The sequence below is a fragment of the Vipera berus genome, assembly GCF_964194415.1.
Source record: "Vipera berus genome assembly, chromosome: 2".
Classification (NCBI taxonomy): domain Eukaryota; kingdom Metazoa; phylum Chordata; class Lepidosauria; order Squamata; family Viperidae; genus Vipera; species Vipera berus.
The window spans coordinates 94,124,866-94,142,008 of NC_138203.1; the positions used below are offsets into that span (position 1 = coordinate 94,124,866).

Here is a 17,143-nt window from a genome sequence, read left to right on the forward strand (position 1 = left end):
GCATTTAAATCCTTATCTGTTTCATTGGAAATAATGGTTTCTAGAAGTGCTTCTTGCTAAGAATGGAGATCCAGGCTGGGTTTGTACTAGTAAATCACTGTGTAAAAATTTTCTTTTGTATCAGATGAGTTAGCCAAAATTATCCTCATGCTCTCCATGATATAAAACCACTGGTCAAGGAACTGAGCAGGAATATTTACTTCATGTTATGTGATTAAAATTGCTGTTATCCTTCTGCAGTATTTGTGATGCTGTAAAGGTAGTTTCATATGAATATATTTCTTACAGAAGTTAATACGTATAGTAAGTCCCTATTACTGTGCTTTTCCTCCCAGTTCTGTTCCAACCCTCCCCCCCTCCCCCTAATATGATTGGTCCTTCATTCCAAGCACTTTATGCTGGCTGTAATGGGATCTATTTTTGCACTGGACTGTCTTATAAACTTTGCAAAAAAGTAGAGCAGTTTCACATATACGCAAAAACAATCTTTTAAGTTAAAAATCTTTCAACGGACATTTTCATGGAAAAACAAATATATATTTGTATTGCTAATAACTATTTGTGAAATATTAATAGGCATCTGTTAATTGCCTTGTATCAAGTAAAGAATAAAAGTGTTGCTGGTCTACAAATCATTAAGCGTTTGTGAGGTTTCATGTTAATATAAAAATTGTTGGTAGGAAATGGTATGGTTCTCTATTTTTCACAAAGTACCGTATTTTCCGGCGTATAAGACGACTTTTGAACCCCTGAAAATCTTCTCAAAAGTTGGGGGGTCGTCTTATACGCCGGGTCGTCTTATACGCCGGAAAAAAAACATAAATCAGTCGAGTGTCCCCGTTCTTGCAAAGCAACTTCAAGCCTTAGTCCAGTCCCCCCTCCATCGTGACTCTCCCTTCCCACCCCCAAGAGCCTCTAAGCCCCTTCCCCTCCCCCTTGCAAACGCCAGACCCCGGGAGCGGCAGGAAGCCCCTCCCCCTCACCCAAGCAGCATCTGAGCATAAGCAGAGCGCGCCCTGCTACCCGCTATCTCTCCCGGCAGACGCCCGCATCCGGCCTCGCAACCAGCCGCAGAAGCCCGCGCCCGGCTTTCCTTCCCCCCACCCGCACCCGGCTACCTGTTCCTGGGCCCCGGCCCTAGCCGCGGGCCAGCTCGCCAGCGACCAGGCCGATGGACTCCCGGCTGCCAGACGCTGCGCTTTGGGAGACGCTCCCCGGCGGATCGGAGAGGGAGCGCCCGCCCGCCGCCAGGCAGTTCCAAGTTTGGGGGACTTCCGGCGGGCCGGGGAAGAGCGTGCCTGCCAGCCCGTTCCGGGGACTTCCGGCGGGCCTGGCGCCCCTCTCGCCCGCAGACCACGCAGCGGCCCTCGCCAGCCGGCCTCAGCATGGCCGCCCCAAGCCCGCCTCTCCAGCGCGTCTTCCGAGCCCACCTGGCTGACCGCCTCCTGGGCGGGGCTTGGCTCCAGACGCGCGGCTGCTCCGTCTGCAACAGCCGCGCGTCTGGAGCCAAGCCCCGCCCAGGAGGCGGTCAGCCAGGTGGGCTCGGAAGACGCGCTGGAGAGGCGGGCTTGGGGCGGCCATGCTGAGGCCGGCTGGCGAGGGCCGCTGCGTGGTCTGCGGGCGAGAGGGGCGCCAGGCCCGCCGGAAGTCCCCGGAACGGGCTGGCAGGCACGCTCTTCCCCGGCCCGCCGGAAGTCTGGCTTTGCACCATCTGCATCAGACGGGGCTGAATCGGGCTTGTGTCGGACACTTGGCAACTGGCATGTAAGTATTTTCCGGCGTATAAGACGAAAAACCTTAAAAATCGTCTTAAAAGTCGGGGGTCGTCTTATACGCCGGAAAATACGGTATTGTAGATGGACAGCTGGCTATTGCAGAATTAGAAAATGCAGTACATGTTTTAATAAAAAAAATGAATTACATTGATTAACTGAATTCCAATGTAAGAGCAAAGATATTGTTGAAGAAGCAATTATATTGTAACCTGGAAAATCTATATAATGGGTACTGAATGATAAATTTTCTGAGTACGGTTCAGATTGTTGGTTTTACAGCTAGTTCTGGACTTAAGACCATAACTGAGCCCAGAATTACCGTTGTAAATTGTGGTGGCCATGAGGCTTGGTTGTGGTATGTTTATTATACGGCATAGATTAGGTTTTCCATCTGATGTTCCATCTCAAAACTGTGGGAAACTGCTATCACTCTTCAGCAGCTGTGATCAAAGAGGATTCTGGAGACCACAAAAATTTGACTCCGATGCCACCTGGTTCTGATCTCTTTGCTGAAGCCCAAAAATCCCATGGGATTGTGTAGTCACTGTGTAGTCCCAGATGCTTTCACTCATTCATTTGGCCTCTGCTGCTTTTCTCTTCCCTCTTTTCCACATTTTTTTTATTCATAACTTCTTCGAGGTCTCCTCACTTTCCCGTGGCAAGACAATTTCTTGTTTAATAACATCCTGTATTTTCTTTGGTTCTAGTTGGCTGGTTTGTTTCCTGTCATCTGAATTTCTTGGACTATATCTCTACCATCTTTGCCCTTTCACTTCAGGAAAGCTCATTTGTGCCAACCGAAGACTTCCTCTAGTATAGCCATAACAAAAGAAGGCACTGCAACCACAACCTCTGGTCCGTGGGATGCCAGAAACTGGGCCATGCAAACAGGTAAAGCCCTATCCGTGGGATGCAGGCAGCACATGAAACCACGCCTCCTCTGGCCCGTGGGGAAAAAAAACTCTCCACGGAACTGGTCCCTGGTAACCCGAAAGGTTGGGGGCTGCTGCACTATATAATGAATTCCAGTTTCAATACTGAAAGATTAAATAAGCAGTATTTTTTTAAATATGGTAAATTGTTTCAATCCTATAACATCTCAAAAATACCTGCATGCACTAAAACCATGACCGTAGGACAATAAGTTCTCCCTCTGATGGCCTAATTTACTGTGGGGAAAAATTGAGCTAAAATATGCCGGCCAATAAAGCAAAGTAATTTTGTGTACATAAACACTCAGAGCCAGGAACACCCTTCAAAGCAAGTCTCTGCCCCCCCCCCCAAAATAAAGTAAAATAAAAATAAAATAACCCTCTGGCTGCTTTAATGCTTTGAAAAGAGGTCCTTCATTAGTGCGGAAGTGCTAGGCAAAGCACTTCTTTTGAATGCTTTGCATAGCCCCAATGAGTGGATTTCTGTGTGGTATAAAAGTGGATTTTCACAGCTATCCTGGGTGTCATGCGCTGTACTGGAAAAAAAATTGTTCATCATGTTTGTCACCCTTGGCTGCAGGATGTGCCTGTTTTCCCCTGTGCACACCTGGATCTCATGGCAAAGCTATCATGCATGATGCAACAAGGGTTTTGCTTACCAGCTGCCTTATTACAGAGCTTGTCCCTAATTAGGGATGAAAGAGCACGAATGGCCAAGTCCATCCAGCTGGCTTCTGTGCCTAAGGGAAAATTGGATCCTGGATGGAAAATTGGATCCTGGATGTCTTTCTTCCTAGCACAGCACCTTAATGCTACATCACACTGGTTTTCTGGGTTGTGCTAGAAGGGAATGAATTCTAATCCTACTACAAAAATATTTGGTTCCCCAGTAACTAGCTTGAAAAAAGTTCATGACCCAGACTTACATTTAAAAAACATTTTTAATATGGGTGTCATGATTAAAATCGGAAGCAACAGCCGTTGATTAAAATAGAAACACACAATATAAGCATTTCAAAAAAACAATTTTAATGTTTCAGTTCCAACAATTACATTTCAGGAGCTGCAATCTTACGACTGGTTCAAGAATATAAAAATGTGTATGCTACATAATATTGCCGCTGCGAGTGATTCTCTCAGAATAAATCAGTTTACTCGGTTTCTGCATTTGAACTTGCCAGAGCTAGCTCTGAATAAATGAAAAAAAATATATTTGAATTTGAAAAGGAAAGAAAAGCTGGAAGAGACCTGGATGTTATTTATAAGAAAAAAATATTTTTTTTAAAATGAAAGAAAAGCTCAGGTTCATGATTTGCTGAACACTTTTCATTCGACTGAAGTTCCAGTGCAAACACTTTTTTTGGCCCAGTTCTACCACAGTGATAAGCAGAGAAAAAGAAATGTTAAAATTCCACGCTTAAGACAATGATAGAATTGTGGGAAAATATATGTTACTTCAGAGTAACGTAGCACTTAGGTTTAGAACAAGCAAAATGTCTATTAAAAAACCTGACAATAATGCTTTGGAACCGTAAAGGGCCATTTAGAAAAGATCCTTATTCATGATGTGTACAGTAGTTCAGAAAAATCAACAAAAATTATGCTTTAAATATTCTGGACTCTATTTTCATCTTTTGCGGAGACACTTTTACAGATTTATAACTATAAAAGGAAGGAGCCTAATACAAAGAATTTATGGAAGTTCATTTTCATAAGAGAATTTAGTAAACCTTGAATTATCATTTCACTGGGCGGGAGATTAAACTTCCTATTTCCAGCAAGGGAAATAGGTATATCATTGAAATAGAGACTAGGTTCGTATCATATTTTATAAATGGGGAAAATATAGCTGGATTATCAAAACCCTTAGATGTCCTTAGTGCAATGAAATTTTTTTTGTCCATTATGCATTATATTTATTTTAATGGCGAGAACGCTGTAGGAAGCAGGAGGTTGTTCTGCTGTGATTCCAGGAATTGAACGCTTTCTCGAACTAAAAGTAAATTACACAGGCAATTAAAAGGTTAATAGTGGCATATAATTTTTTTTTCAAAGAGAGAATTCCAAAGGGAAAGGGAAAAGACGAGAAATCTTTCACTTACCAGCTGCTACTAACCGAGGATCCTCGTGGGCATAATGTCTTCCAGCTGCCCGACTATCTGAGCTCTCATTCCACCAAAGCACGTGAACTACAGAGACAGAAAACTGCAACTCAATAAAAATATGAATTAAATAGGCAATGCATTTATTAAAATATACTTTGCTGAATAGTCTTCATTCGGAAAGCTAAATTGCAACTCAATAAAAATATGAATTAAACAGGCAATGCATTTATTAAAATATGCTTTGCTGAATAATCTTCATTCGGAAAGCTATGCCTATCCCTCGTCATGGATAGTAGTCATTTATATTGGATATGAAAGAATTCCTTTCAATTCACACATCAATGGAATACCAGGTCAGGGCAAAAACACAGACTGTAAGCATCGTATATACAACAGCAATAATTATTATGGTCCTCGTGTATTCAATAATTAAATTACTGGACCAAATTAATGAAATTATTAATGAAATTAAATTAATTAGATCTCTTGATTGAATGGATTAAATTATTAAATGTTTAAATCATAATTAAACATTATGTCCAAATATTCTTGTCAAATAAGAGAACCTGCAAGTTCTGTCTGAATTCCTAACTATTTTAATCACCCAGTGCTCAGGTTCTAAGCATGGACTAAAACAGAATTTCTCTTAAGAAGCAAAGAAAGTGATTATTCTTCTCAGTGCTTTTTTTGTAAAAGAAAAAGGTGCTGGAACTCACACACGTCATACAACCCGCCTTGCCTACCCTACAAGGTTCCATCCAAAAAAGGTGCCGGAACTCCGTTCTGAGCGTTCTATGAGAAAAAAAGCCCTGATTCTTCTACCAAAGAGTAAAAGACGTTAGCCTGATCCCAGCGCAGTCACACAATTTTTGTTTGAATGACCATGGCGATTAGCAATGGAATTGCCAGTCCCAATTGTGGTCAGTAAACAAGGACTTCCTATAGTTTATTTCCCTTACATTTAAGATACTGTCCTTTTTTTACTGTGGGCACAGCGGCACACATCAAAAATGAAATTTACCGGTAGTTGCTTCTGAGTCAAGTCTGATTCTAGGCAGCTTTCTGAACATATACATTCAGACCTTTTGGCAACACTATGCCTTCTTTGAAGGTATTTTTCAATTTTCCACATTAACCTTTAGCCCTGAGATTCCCTGGCAAGTCTCCCATCCCAAGTATAAATCACATTAAATTTTGCTTAGCTTCAAGCCCAGATAAGATCAGCCATGAATTGAAGGCTATGTTTCCTTAAAGTAAAGGTAAAGGTTCCCCCGCACATGCGTGCTAGTCGTTTCCGACTCTAGGGGCTGGTGCTCATCTCCGTTTCAAAGCCGAAGAGCCAGCGTTTGTCCGAGGACGTCTCCATGGTATGTGGCCGGCATGACTAGACGCCAAAGGCGCACGGAACGCTGTTACCTTCCCACCGTAGTGGTCCCTATTTTTCTACTTGCATTTTTACGTGCTTTCGAACTGCTAGGTTGGCAGAAGCTGAGACATGCGGCACTCGGGATTCGACCCGCCAAACTGCCGACCTTCTGATCGACAAGCTCAGCGTCCTAACCCACTGAGCCACTGTGTCCCTAGTTTCCTTACTTCTTACCTAAAAGGTAGTAGCCCAATATTGTACTGAAATCTGATAAGCAATTATACCTCGGTTGAGTAGTCCATATTCGGTATGGAAGACACCGATCAGCTTAGTGTATCCACTGTTTATGTGGGCTTTAATTGCAGCTTTAAAGGACTGTCCCCACACGGCTGGTCCACCAGGTTTCATTTGGAAGGTAACCAACTCATAGACTCCTGGGGTGGGGGAGCAGCAACACCACAAGAAAAAGATTTCAGAATTTGTAATGTCTTCTCAATATATATTATGTGCATATTTTGGAAATGAATACAGATTTTGTACAAGAATGTAATTCGGTACTGAGAATATTTGAAGTTTTCATTTTTGAATTTCTATTCCTTGCTATAATGGGGCAATTGAAAAATTATGAAAACATCAAATGTATTTAAACAAGAAACTAATATTGTTGGCAGAAATGCATGGAAATCTTAAGTGCTATTATTATTTTTCAATTGAAATGGTAGTTTTCGAGTTCAACGTCCCATTTGTCCACTTAGGAATTCTAACATCAGAGAGAACCTCTATAGATTGCTCCACAATTTCAAGCTGTGTGGACTTCAATCCCCAGAATTCCCCACACAGATTAAAGTGGCAGAGATTTAAAACACACTCTAACGTGTGCTTATGTGTATACATTGTACTTGCCAGAGGCACAAATGCTTATTTTTTTCTTTCATGAACTGAAATGATAATTTTAAGCTGCACAATAATTAACAGTGATAGTGCTAAGCACACACCTTCAGTAGCTGGGCTTCTAAAGATTTAGATTTTCAAAAGGAACCACAATTACTATAATTTAAAAAGCCACTGGGTAAGTGACTTTCAGCACAAAGTTCACCCACTACATGACAGAACTGCACTCGAGAAAAACCAGCCAGTCTACTCATTTAAAAATTCCAAAATACCCAGTGTCTCAATTAAGTGAACATTCAGTGTACCATCTTTTTCAGAGCTGCCAAGTTCACACCAGGGGACCAGGTAAGTAATCTCATTCTCTTGTTTGTCCAACAAGGGCAGCATGTAAGAGATGTATTTTTCCTGCCACTCCTGATCTTTGGTTAATGCTGTACGGACAGCGGCCCTTTGTGCAAAGCTCTCTACAAACAAGGAAAGATATAGTAAATTTAAGACATCCGCATTTAGCCATCTAGTTCGTCATTTATGTTTTTCATAATGACTCTCTCATAATCATTACTTCTTGTTCATCTAAAGTCAGCCATTTTTTTTAGTTTTCAGATTGAATAAAAGCCATTATCTGTTATGTTCCCATGACAGATTTATCCAGGGTTTTTGTTTTGTACATTCATTCTTGCTTGGAGCCTAACGCTGTTTTAAAATTTTTTTTTAAAGGAACATAATATGTTCAGTTATTTACAACTAACTGACGATATATTAGCATCTTGCCTCTCTTTTGTGATTCTCTGTGTATTTTCCTTAACATCTAATAAAAACATGCCAAAACAAGAAAACAAAATGTACCTTTGGTAAGGTCTTGTGCTTCTGATTGAATTCTCAAAAAAAAAAAAATTCTGAATCAATCTCACCAGTTTGACTCGACAATAGTCAGAGGTATGCTGGGGTATTTGACCTTGTGAGATCTACCATGGACATGCATCTTCTTTCAGACAAGGTTGACTCTGCTGCTGTTGTTGTTGCTTTGCAACAGAATCAGAGTATTGCCCATTGGCTTCTTCTGATTTTTTTTAACTTCCCAGTGTAGCCCACCACTACCCTGGCATTCTCTAGTGGTCTCCCTTGCTTAGCTTCTCAGACCAGGCAAGGCCAAGATGGGCACTGTGGCCTGCTGAGCCAAGCAAGCACACTAAGAACTGAACAAGAGAGTAGTTAATAAAGGCCTTAAGATCCCAAGTTTTAATTTCAAATTCTAATTAGAAGATTATAGGCAGAGTACTGTAACACCAACTTTACAACCAGGGAGCCATTCCCATTCTAACCAGCTGGATATTCCTACCTTATCATTTTAAGAGAACAGCTCCTTCACCAATTCACCTGGGAACCATGAATAAGAGATGGGAAAAGTCTTCATCTTAAAATCTGAGAAAAATATTTAATTCAGTCCAGTTGCGGAAATCTCTATACCCTTATCCTAGACCAGCGTTTCTCAATCTTGGCAAGTTGAAACTGTGTGGACTTCAACTCCCAATGTTTCCCAGTCAGCTGGCTGGCTGGGGAATTCTGGGAGGTGAAGTCCACACAGCTTAAACTTTCCAAGGTTGAGAAACACTGTCCCAGATATATTTCAATAAATGTTGCTATAGAAAATATGGAAGAAATCCACTTTCTGCAGAGATGGAACAGTCAAGAACCTGACATTAACCTTAGTATCTAGATTATTTTCCCTCTTTTGAATTCAGTATACCCCTGAATTCCTCACCCTTAATCAAAATGTAACTCCTTAGTTAATTTACAATTCTAATGAATGCATAATCTCCCACACTCTATTTTCAGACCACCAACAATACCATTTCTTAGACTAAAAATAGAATACAGGAGACTTGTTCTTCGTTTGGGAGTTTACGATTCTGTAAGACAGCAGTCTGTGCTGCTCAGAGAATCAGAGAATAGAAAAGTTGCAACAAGGAAGGGGCTGATGGGGCTTGAAGGCTATTTACAAAATTGAGTGAGCCTTATAGCATTCCCCATAATTTTGAAGCTATACTGATTCCAAACGTATATGCACGTTCTGACCGAAAAGTTTATTTTGTCAATTTTAAACCAACTAAATTGTGAAGTAATAGCCTTTTATTGGACTGCAATAAAACTAGCCAGGAACTGGCAGTTGTTAAATAAAACGTTAGCTCTTGAGAGATGCTGCTTGCTTTCTTAACAGTTTCTAAGATTTCTTATTTAAACCGCACTGGCGGTAACAGGAGTTTCTGCAGTGAATCTTTTCATACTGGTTGAATAATCTGAAGACATCCCATATCCCATGGGAAGCCAGAATAATAATCTTATTACTTAATCCATCACATAATAAGTACTATAATACACCTATGGAAATATCTTACTCCTCCCTCCCTCCCACCCGAGGCAAGTCACTCTCTTAGCCTTTCAAAAGAGCACCCTTACCCGGCTCCAACTGACATGGGCAGTGGTGGGATTCAAATATGTGAACAACCGGTTCTCTGGGTGGATGCCACTTCCAGAAGTCCATTCTGGGCCTGGGCAACAAAAAAATTAGCTAACAGTTCTGCCGAAGTTGTGCGAACCAGCTGAATCCCACCACTGGACACGGGAGTCATGCAATCCTGGGGGTGGTTGGTGGATTGAAGATGGTCCCTCTGCCTTTTAACTTTGCAATTGTTCTTTTTAACTCTCATTCTGCTTTCTAACTTTGCATTAACTGTGACTTTTGATATGTTTTTAGCATTTTATTTGTAAACCACCCAGAGGCACAGGAATGTGACGAGCAGTACAGAAGTTTGATAAATAACGTAAAACAATGCATACGGTACCGTATTTCCAAATGTGGAAAACTTTATTCAGTCCCCCAAATTCTAGAGTCCAGTATCCAACCATCGGGGAATGAACTGTGCGAAGGTGAATGTTTTGACTGGTGAGGTCCAGAAAATCTTTCATCTTGTTTGGCTTAACTGTGTAAGTACGAAACTCATAGAATGTCCCATCGGTCTGTCGTGGCCCTGTGGCAAAAGATGCAGCCTGAAAATAAATAAAAGAAACACACGTAAATGCTGATAATAGTAATGAATTACTTATTTATTCAGATAAATATGAACGAATGCAAATAATCTGCAATATATTTTTCTTTCACATTTGCAGTGTGATGTGAAAAAGTAAGAGAAAGACTACCGCAGTCTTCTACAATTTGGTGCCACAAAGTAGAGAATCTAAAATTAAACCCATTTTGAGGTGAAAGACTAGGGCAGGGGTAGGCAACCTTGGCTCTTTTATGACTCATGGGAGTTGAAGTCCATGAGTCATAAAAGAGCCGAGGTTGCCTACCCCTGGACTAGGGAAAGCAGGATTATTATGCTAACAATAGTGGCCAGAATTCCCAACTCAAGGCACATTCAATTTTTAGTATAAAAGAATCAGCTAAACTATGAAGATCACAGTCATCAGATGTGGCAACGGTCACCAATGAATGGGTCAAAATGGTTTAAAAGGAAACAAACATTCACAGGGTTTAGTATCATCAATGGAGAGTAGTGTTAATGGTTATATGCTGAATACAAGTAGGATACAGAGTAACAGAAGCGGAGAAGAGACTCTTGTGCTACTATACATTCTTGGCTATCTGGATCTGAATGGCTATTGGGTGGCGCAAATTGCTGGATTAGATGAGACTATGGTGTTTTTTTTATTATTATGTTCTTAGAACACCTTATTCTCTGGCTACCCATGACACTTTGATTTTTGACCCTTCTATAAAACTGCTAAATTCAATTTTTTGTACAAATGTGTCCTGGATTCAAACATTGCACCAGGCCAAAATGCAGTATGTTCCATTTTTGTTACTGCAATGGGCGAAAAATAGCCACTGTAGTTGATCCACCATAGCTTTGCACAATTACAAACCCTGCCAATAATTTCAGCAAGCCATGGTTTTATAGGACTTTGTACAAGCCTGGAATTTTAGAACTGCACTTTGGCCTTTTTTAATCTTACAGTCATGGTTGCTATACAAGTACCAGACAGGCCATAGCAGTGGTATCACTAAACTTGATTTATTTTGCAATTAAATAAAATCTACAGAGCAATAAGGTCATCTTTACTCTCTAAACATTCGTCTTGTCTTTGTTTAAACTGGTAGTATTGCACTAGGAATTACTCAATGCAAAGCACTGATTACTCCACCTGATCCAAAGAAAGATAGAAAAAGCAAACAATGAGAGTGATATGGTATTAATTTCAGTGTCTAGATAACACTACAAAAGTGGGAGCTGGATTATTCACTAATTACTTTTGATCCTCAAGTATGCAATCAGTGCTCTTTAACAATTGAAAACATTTTAATCACATCACATTAGCTTCATTGCTGTATTTTTCCTTCTCAAAAGTTGCTGGCAACTGAATATTACAGGAGAGATATAGGGCCTTTAGAGCAAAAGGAGCAATAAAAGAGATAGTGAATTTGGACTGCAACATGTGAAATAATCACAAGATGGCAGAAGAGAGATGAATTTGTATCTTATACGCTACCATCTGGTGGTCATCTTGATTTTGCAGCACAAATTGAGTAGCCCTCTTGTTAGAACAAGCCTTCCAACTATGCTGAATTATTCATCCAATAGTTTCATCACAGCCACAATGTCAAAATTCAAGATTTCACTTTACATATCAAATGTGGCACTTCTGGAAAAAAATGTTTTGTGTCAAGCCAGCCAAATGCCCCAGTTATATAAAAAAGCAGTTTTAGAACAATGCATATATTTTTATTCAACCAAGCTCAGAAAAAACAGGGAAATTTAACAACGATTATGGAGCTGAACTGGGGTGTCAAACTGCCGGCCCGCAGGCCAGAGCATCACGGAGAAACCGCGCCCATCCCATTTTCGGCAATGGGAAAAAGTCACGTGACATCGCGAGTTTGACATGCCTGTAGAATACAGAGCTTAAAAATCAGTTTAAATCTGCATACATCTGCAAAAATTACTGGATGGCCTTTGGCTTTTTTGTTAGTTAACAGATTATTTGATGATAAAAGTACAAAAGGCAGTTATAATGCAATTAATGATACATTCACAAATGAGGAACAGAACAAAATACTAGAATACAAGCTGCAGAAGCAGGAGGGGAAAATGCATGTGGAACGTTTTAATTTTTTTAAGACATAAAAACAAATCAGTGTGGGAGTTTGAATGCATACATTTACAGCTAGATAAGCCCTACATTGGTTCTACAATAGAAATGTCTGTTTAGTGTAGTAGTTAAGGTGCTGGCCTAGAAACCAGGAGACTATGAGCACTAGTTCTGCTTTTGGCATGAAAGCCGGCTGGCTCACTCTCTTTCACTCCAATCCACCTCACAAGGTTATTGTCATAGTAAAAATAAGAGGAAGGAGTATGATGTATGTTTGCTGCCTTGAATTACTTATAAAGCAATAGGCAGATAAAAAAAATCAAATGTCATCTAGTGTGCATTAGCACTCATTCCTTCACAAATAAGGATTCTTTTGATACCAACACAGCAAATGTTAAAGAACATTTAAGGCTCCATAGTTAATAGTTTTACAGAGAAAGTGGATTTAGCTGTCTTGCACAGGGAGAGGATTCCCATCCTCTGATCCGCATCTGCCTACTCTAAACACAGGGAAAGAGGCTCTATAGTTGTCCCATCACTTTGTTCATTTAAACACTGGTTTTCTAACCATCAGCCCAAACCTGCCTTTAGGAGTACATGGGAGATGGTGGCTCAGAATGAATAAAGAGGAAGACAGTAGAATAAACGACAATATCTTTGGACAGGCAACAAAGGAGAATAGGGAGGGGGTGCATGTCCTGCTAACCTACTACATTGGGCACAATCATTTAACTTTAAATCTTGTATCCCGTATTCTTATTTTTATTGCCCTGTACACCGCCCTGAGTCCTTCGGGAGAGGGCGGTATATAAATCAAACAAACAAACAAACAAATAAATAAATGAATAAATAAATAAATAATTTTTGGGAAAGTCCTCTTTTCTCCAGTGGCGTTTTGTTTCCTTAACTGCCAACACTTCGTTCAAAGGCTAGAAAAGGCAAGTCGAGCCAGAGGTGGCTTGATCCGCATACTTTCTTCAAAGACTTTTTTTTTCCCCCGACCCAACCCAAACTCAAATCCAAGGGGTTTTTCCAAGTCCTTTTGCCTCCAATAGAACAATTCCTTCCGGCCGACTTTTTCCTCCTAGCTTCCTCGGCTCTTTGGTCTTCTCCCTCACCGCTCCTTTTCTCCCGTCGTTTTACAGCAAGCGGCAAAGATTAAACCAGGGGTCTTCAAACTTGGCCCTTTTATGACTTGTGGACTTCAACTCCCAGAATTCCTCAGCCAGCTTTGCTGGCTGAGGAATTCTGGGAGTTGAAGTCCACAAGTCATAAAAGGGCCAAGTTTGAAGACCCCTGGATTAAACGGAAGGCGGCTGCGGCGCCATTGCGGAGCATCTCTTGCAGGGAGGGCCCCACCTGTTGGACGCCTGCCTGCCCAACAGTTCCGCACTGCACACAGGAACTACGAAGTTCTGTCCTCCACCCCAGCGTCTTCCTCCGTTCCCTCCTTTTACCTGGGCGCTGACCGCTCGCGCCGCTGCCCCGACTCCTCTGAGGACTGCCCGGGGGCCCTGCATGGTCTTAACAATCGCCCGGGCGCCGCAAAGGCAGCAGCGCCGCAACAGCCAAGGGACGGAGCCCAGCTTAAGGGCGGTAAACGGCACTTCCTACTGCCGTCTGACCCGCCCGCCGCCGCCGCATCGAGGCAAAGCATTGGCCGAGGAGAAACTCGTGGCCGCCTCCTCAGCAAGCCTGGATGGGCCGCGCCGCCTCTTCCCAACCCCTTTCCGCCACGACACGTGTGTGTGTGTGCGCGCGGGGGGCGGGAGACACGCGGAAGTCTTACTTCTTAGCTGAAGATGTGGTTAAATTGCAACTCTCGGCATCCTTGATCCTCGGCCAGGATTGCTGGAGCCGATAGATCAGGGGGTTTTCAAACTTGGCCCTTTTATGACTCGTGGACTTCAACTCCCAGAATTCCTCAGCCAGAGTGCCTGACTGAGGAATTCTGGGAGTTGAAGTCCACAAGTCATAAAAGGGCCAAGTTTGAAGACTCCTGCGATAGATGGTAATCCCGCCACTCTTGGGGGGGTTTCCTTGGACTTTGTTCAAACGTTTCCCCGCGAAACTCCAGGGGAGACGCTTGAGCGCGCGTGAAGGGTCGTTTTGCGAAGGGAATCCAATGTCACCCGCGGGGGAGGGGGCGTTTGCAATGGGATTTCTCGTTTCTCAGCTCCAGAATTATTAGTTCCGGCATTATGTGCTCATTAGACCGTATAAATTCCTCAACTAAAACTTTTCCCTGGAGCTTCCGGTAGGACTATCACAAAGAGTGGTAGAAATGCCTATTTTGTGAAAACCGTGCCGTATTGCCTGCTCTCTCTTAAGGAACTGAAAACTGGAATTTTACTATTGCCAGGAGGGGCGTTAAGCTATAGGCTGTATGGCCGAGACGTTGCAGGGGTCTTCAAACTTGGCCCTTTTATGACTTGTGGACTTCAACTCCCAGAATTCCTCAGCCAGTGTGCATGGCTAAAGAATTCTGGGAGTTGAAGTCCACAAGTCATAAAAGGGCCAAGTTTGAAGACCCCTACGTTACAGTATAACAGGGCTTTTTTTCTCATTGAACGCTCAGAACGGAGTTCCGGCACCTTTTTTGGATGGAACCTTGTAGGATAGGCAAGGCGGGTTGTGTAACGTGTGAGTTCCGGCACCTTTTTCTTTTACAAAAAAAGCACTGCAGTATAAAGATCAAATCGTGAAAAGGTGAATCCACATTTCCGGTGCCAGCGGTTTCCAGGGGCTGTTGTTACCTATACAGCGGCACAGAGCAAATCGCCCTGTGTTTACACGTTCAGACTAAGGCAAAATGAAGGAAACGGCTTCAAAGGGTGACATACTTTGTTTTGGTCCGTCTGGCAGCCTTTTCATACTGGACGTCCTTCAGATGTGGTGGACTTAAAATTTGGAAGAATTGGAACTGTCCCAACTCGTCTGAACAGAACCAGGAGCCCCATCAGATGCAGAATTAAAAGCCACAGTTTTTCCATGCCTTAGCTTTATGTTTTCAAACTTTTGGAACTGCAGAATCAAAGACTGATTGAGTTAAAACATTAAGAGGAAGGTGAATGAAAATGAAGTGGCTTCAGTTGTAGCCCTTTCTCAAGTTTACAGAGTGTTATTTCTAATATGTAAAGCAGGTGTGTAGTCTAGCCTGACATATCAATTTAGATAAAAGTGCCATACGTTTAGTCTCACAAAAGTAGATGACTGGAAGAATCAAGTTCAATTTTCAACCAAAGATATAAGAATTAGAATTAGTTCTGGGATGTATGAAACTTAACAAATATAAAATATTTTATGTAATCAGTGAAAATATACAATATTTCAAAATTTTGCAATATGTTCATGGATTTTTTATTTTTTAGATTGAAGAACATCATATCCTTTAGATTGTAAAGATGACATATAGAATCTACAATATGCCACTTAAGATGCCTTACGAGATATGTAACATAGGCAGAATGAGTGGAACTGCTAAGGGGCAGGACAGGAAATGACAAAATTGCATACACACAATCCAGAGAATCTATTTAATTTTGCATTTAACAATCTCAATCATAGTGCAATAATGAATACCATAAAAAGTTCAGATCCATCACCAAATATACAAGAATAAATAAATACATTTCAGCTGTAATAAGTGAAACTTCCTTCTCTTGATCTCACTGCAATCTATACATTAATCATGAGCATTTCCTGATCAAATAACATCGTGACATCAACTTTTTATTACTCATAGGTCTGAGTAGTTTTAGATTATTATACTTTATAATTAGTTTGTTTTTAGTTTTATTTGTAAGTTAAGATATTTAAATATAAGTGTAATACCAGAAGGAAAATATTAATTCAGACATATCCCCCATTTTTTTATTCTGAGCTCTAAACATTTAAGTGCTGATATTCTATACTAAGTCATTACTTACCCATATAATTTGAATCTATTTTTATGCAGATGATTAGAAAAGTATCTATTTGAGAGGGATAACATGAGTTTCCACACATAATGACTGTTATTCAAAACTTACCCTCAATCTGCCTTTATAGATAAAAATGCCAGATGAGGGTTGCAGAAAATGACTTTTATGTGCTATCATTCAACTGGAATAAAGCTACTTCAGAGGTGAAAATGATGCAGGAATCAGAAGCATGTTTTTCTGGGTTTCCAAGAACTGAACATTCGCCCGAACTGAAAATAAGAATTAAAATACACTCTCTCAAACTTTTAAAAAAGCATTGATAGACATTCCAAGATACACAGTAATATCTTACCAGCTGCTACCACTCTGGCATCTTCATGGGCCATATGCCTTCCAGTTGCCCGGATATCTGGGTTCTCAAACCACCAAAGTACATGAACTGTGAAAGTAAAGCAAGAATACAGTACTAGCACAAGGTGTACATATAAATCGATAGGACAAATTATGATATTCAAATTCCAATGTCTGCAAACATTTTTCTGCCTCTAAGACCTTCTCTGTACAATTCTATAAAAGACCCAGCTAGTCATAGAGGTGAGTAAGGAAAATTAAGTATATCAGTTATGATACAGAGGCACGGTATTGCTCTAGAGCGGGAATGTCCAACCTTGGCAATTTTAAGACTGACCGGAGAATTCTGGGAGTTGAAGTTCACAGGTTGTAAAGTTGCAAAGATGGACACCCCTGCTCTAAAGTTAAATAACTGTATTCCATGTTCTGCATATTAAAATTTCAGGTACAGTCATGCTCGAAATTGTTGGCACCCCAGAAATTTTTCCAGAAAATCAAGTATTTCTCACAGAAAAGTATTGCAGGAACACATGTTTTGGTATGCACAGGTTTATTCCCTTTGTATGTATTGGAACACAACAAAAAAGGGAGGAAAAAAAGCAAATTGGACATAATGTCAAACAAAATTCCAAAAATGGGCCGGACAAAA

At 41.1% G+C, this 17,143-nt stretch overlaps 1 protein-coding gene and 1 pseudogene across 2 annotated transcripts in view; one reads left to right on the plus strand and one right to left on the minus strand.

Moving 5' to 3' along the window:
- ABCA1 (ATP binding cassette subfamily A member 1) overlaps positions 1–2,826 on the plus strand; it is a 126,735-nt gene extending 123,909 nt beyond the window's left edge. The window contains exon 51 of the mRNA XM_081320309.1: positions 2,483–2,826. Within this exon, the coding sequence (XP_081176435.1) occupies positions 2,483–2,509 (27 nt within the window). The 3' untranslated portion in view covers positions 2,510–2,826. The remainder of the gene's footprint in view (positions 1–2,482) is intronic.
- An 889-nt stretch (positions 2,827–3,715) lies between these two features.
- The window catches only part of LOC308662759, a 29,803-nt pseudogene continuing 16,375 nt past the window's right edge, over positions 3,716–17,143 (minus strand). The window contains exons 5-13 of the transcript XR_014028823.1: positions 16,496–16,582; positions 16,340–16,412; positions 16,252–16,262; positions 13,678–13,902; positions 9,913–10,117; positions 7,375–7,533; positions 6,463–6,612; positions 4,810–4,896; positions 3,716–4,700 (exon numbers count right to left, since the gene is read on the minus strand). The product of XR_014028823.1 is annotated as an uncharacterized misc_RNA (transcript). The remainder of the gene's footprint in view (positions 4,701–4,809; positions 4,897–6,462; positions 6,613–7,374; positions 7,534–9,912; positions 10,118–13,677; positions 13,903–16,251; positions 16,263–16,339; positions 16,413–16,495; positions 16,583–17,143) is intronic.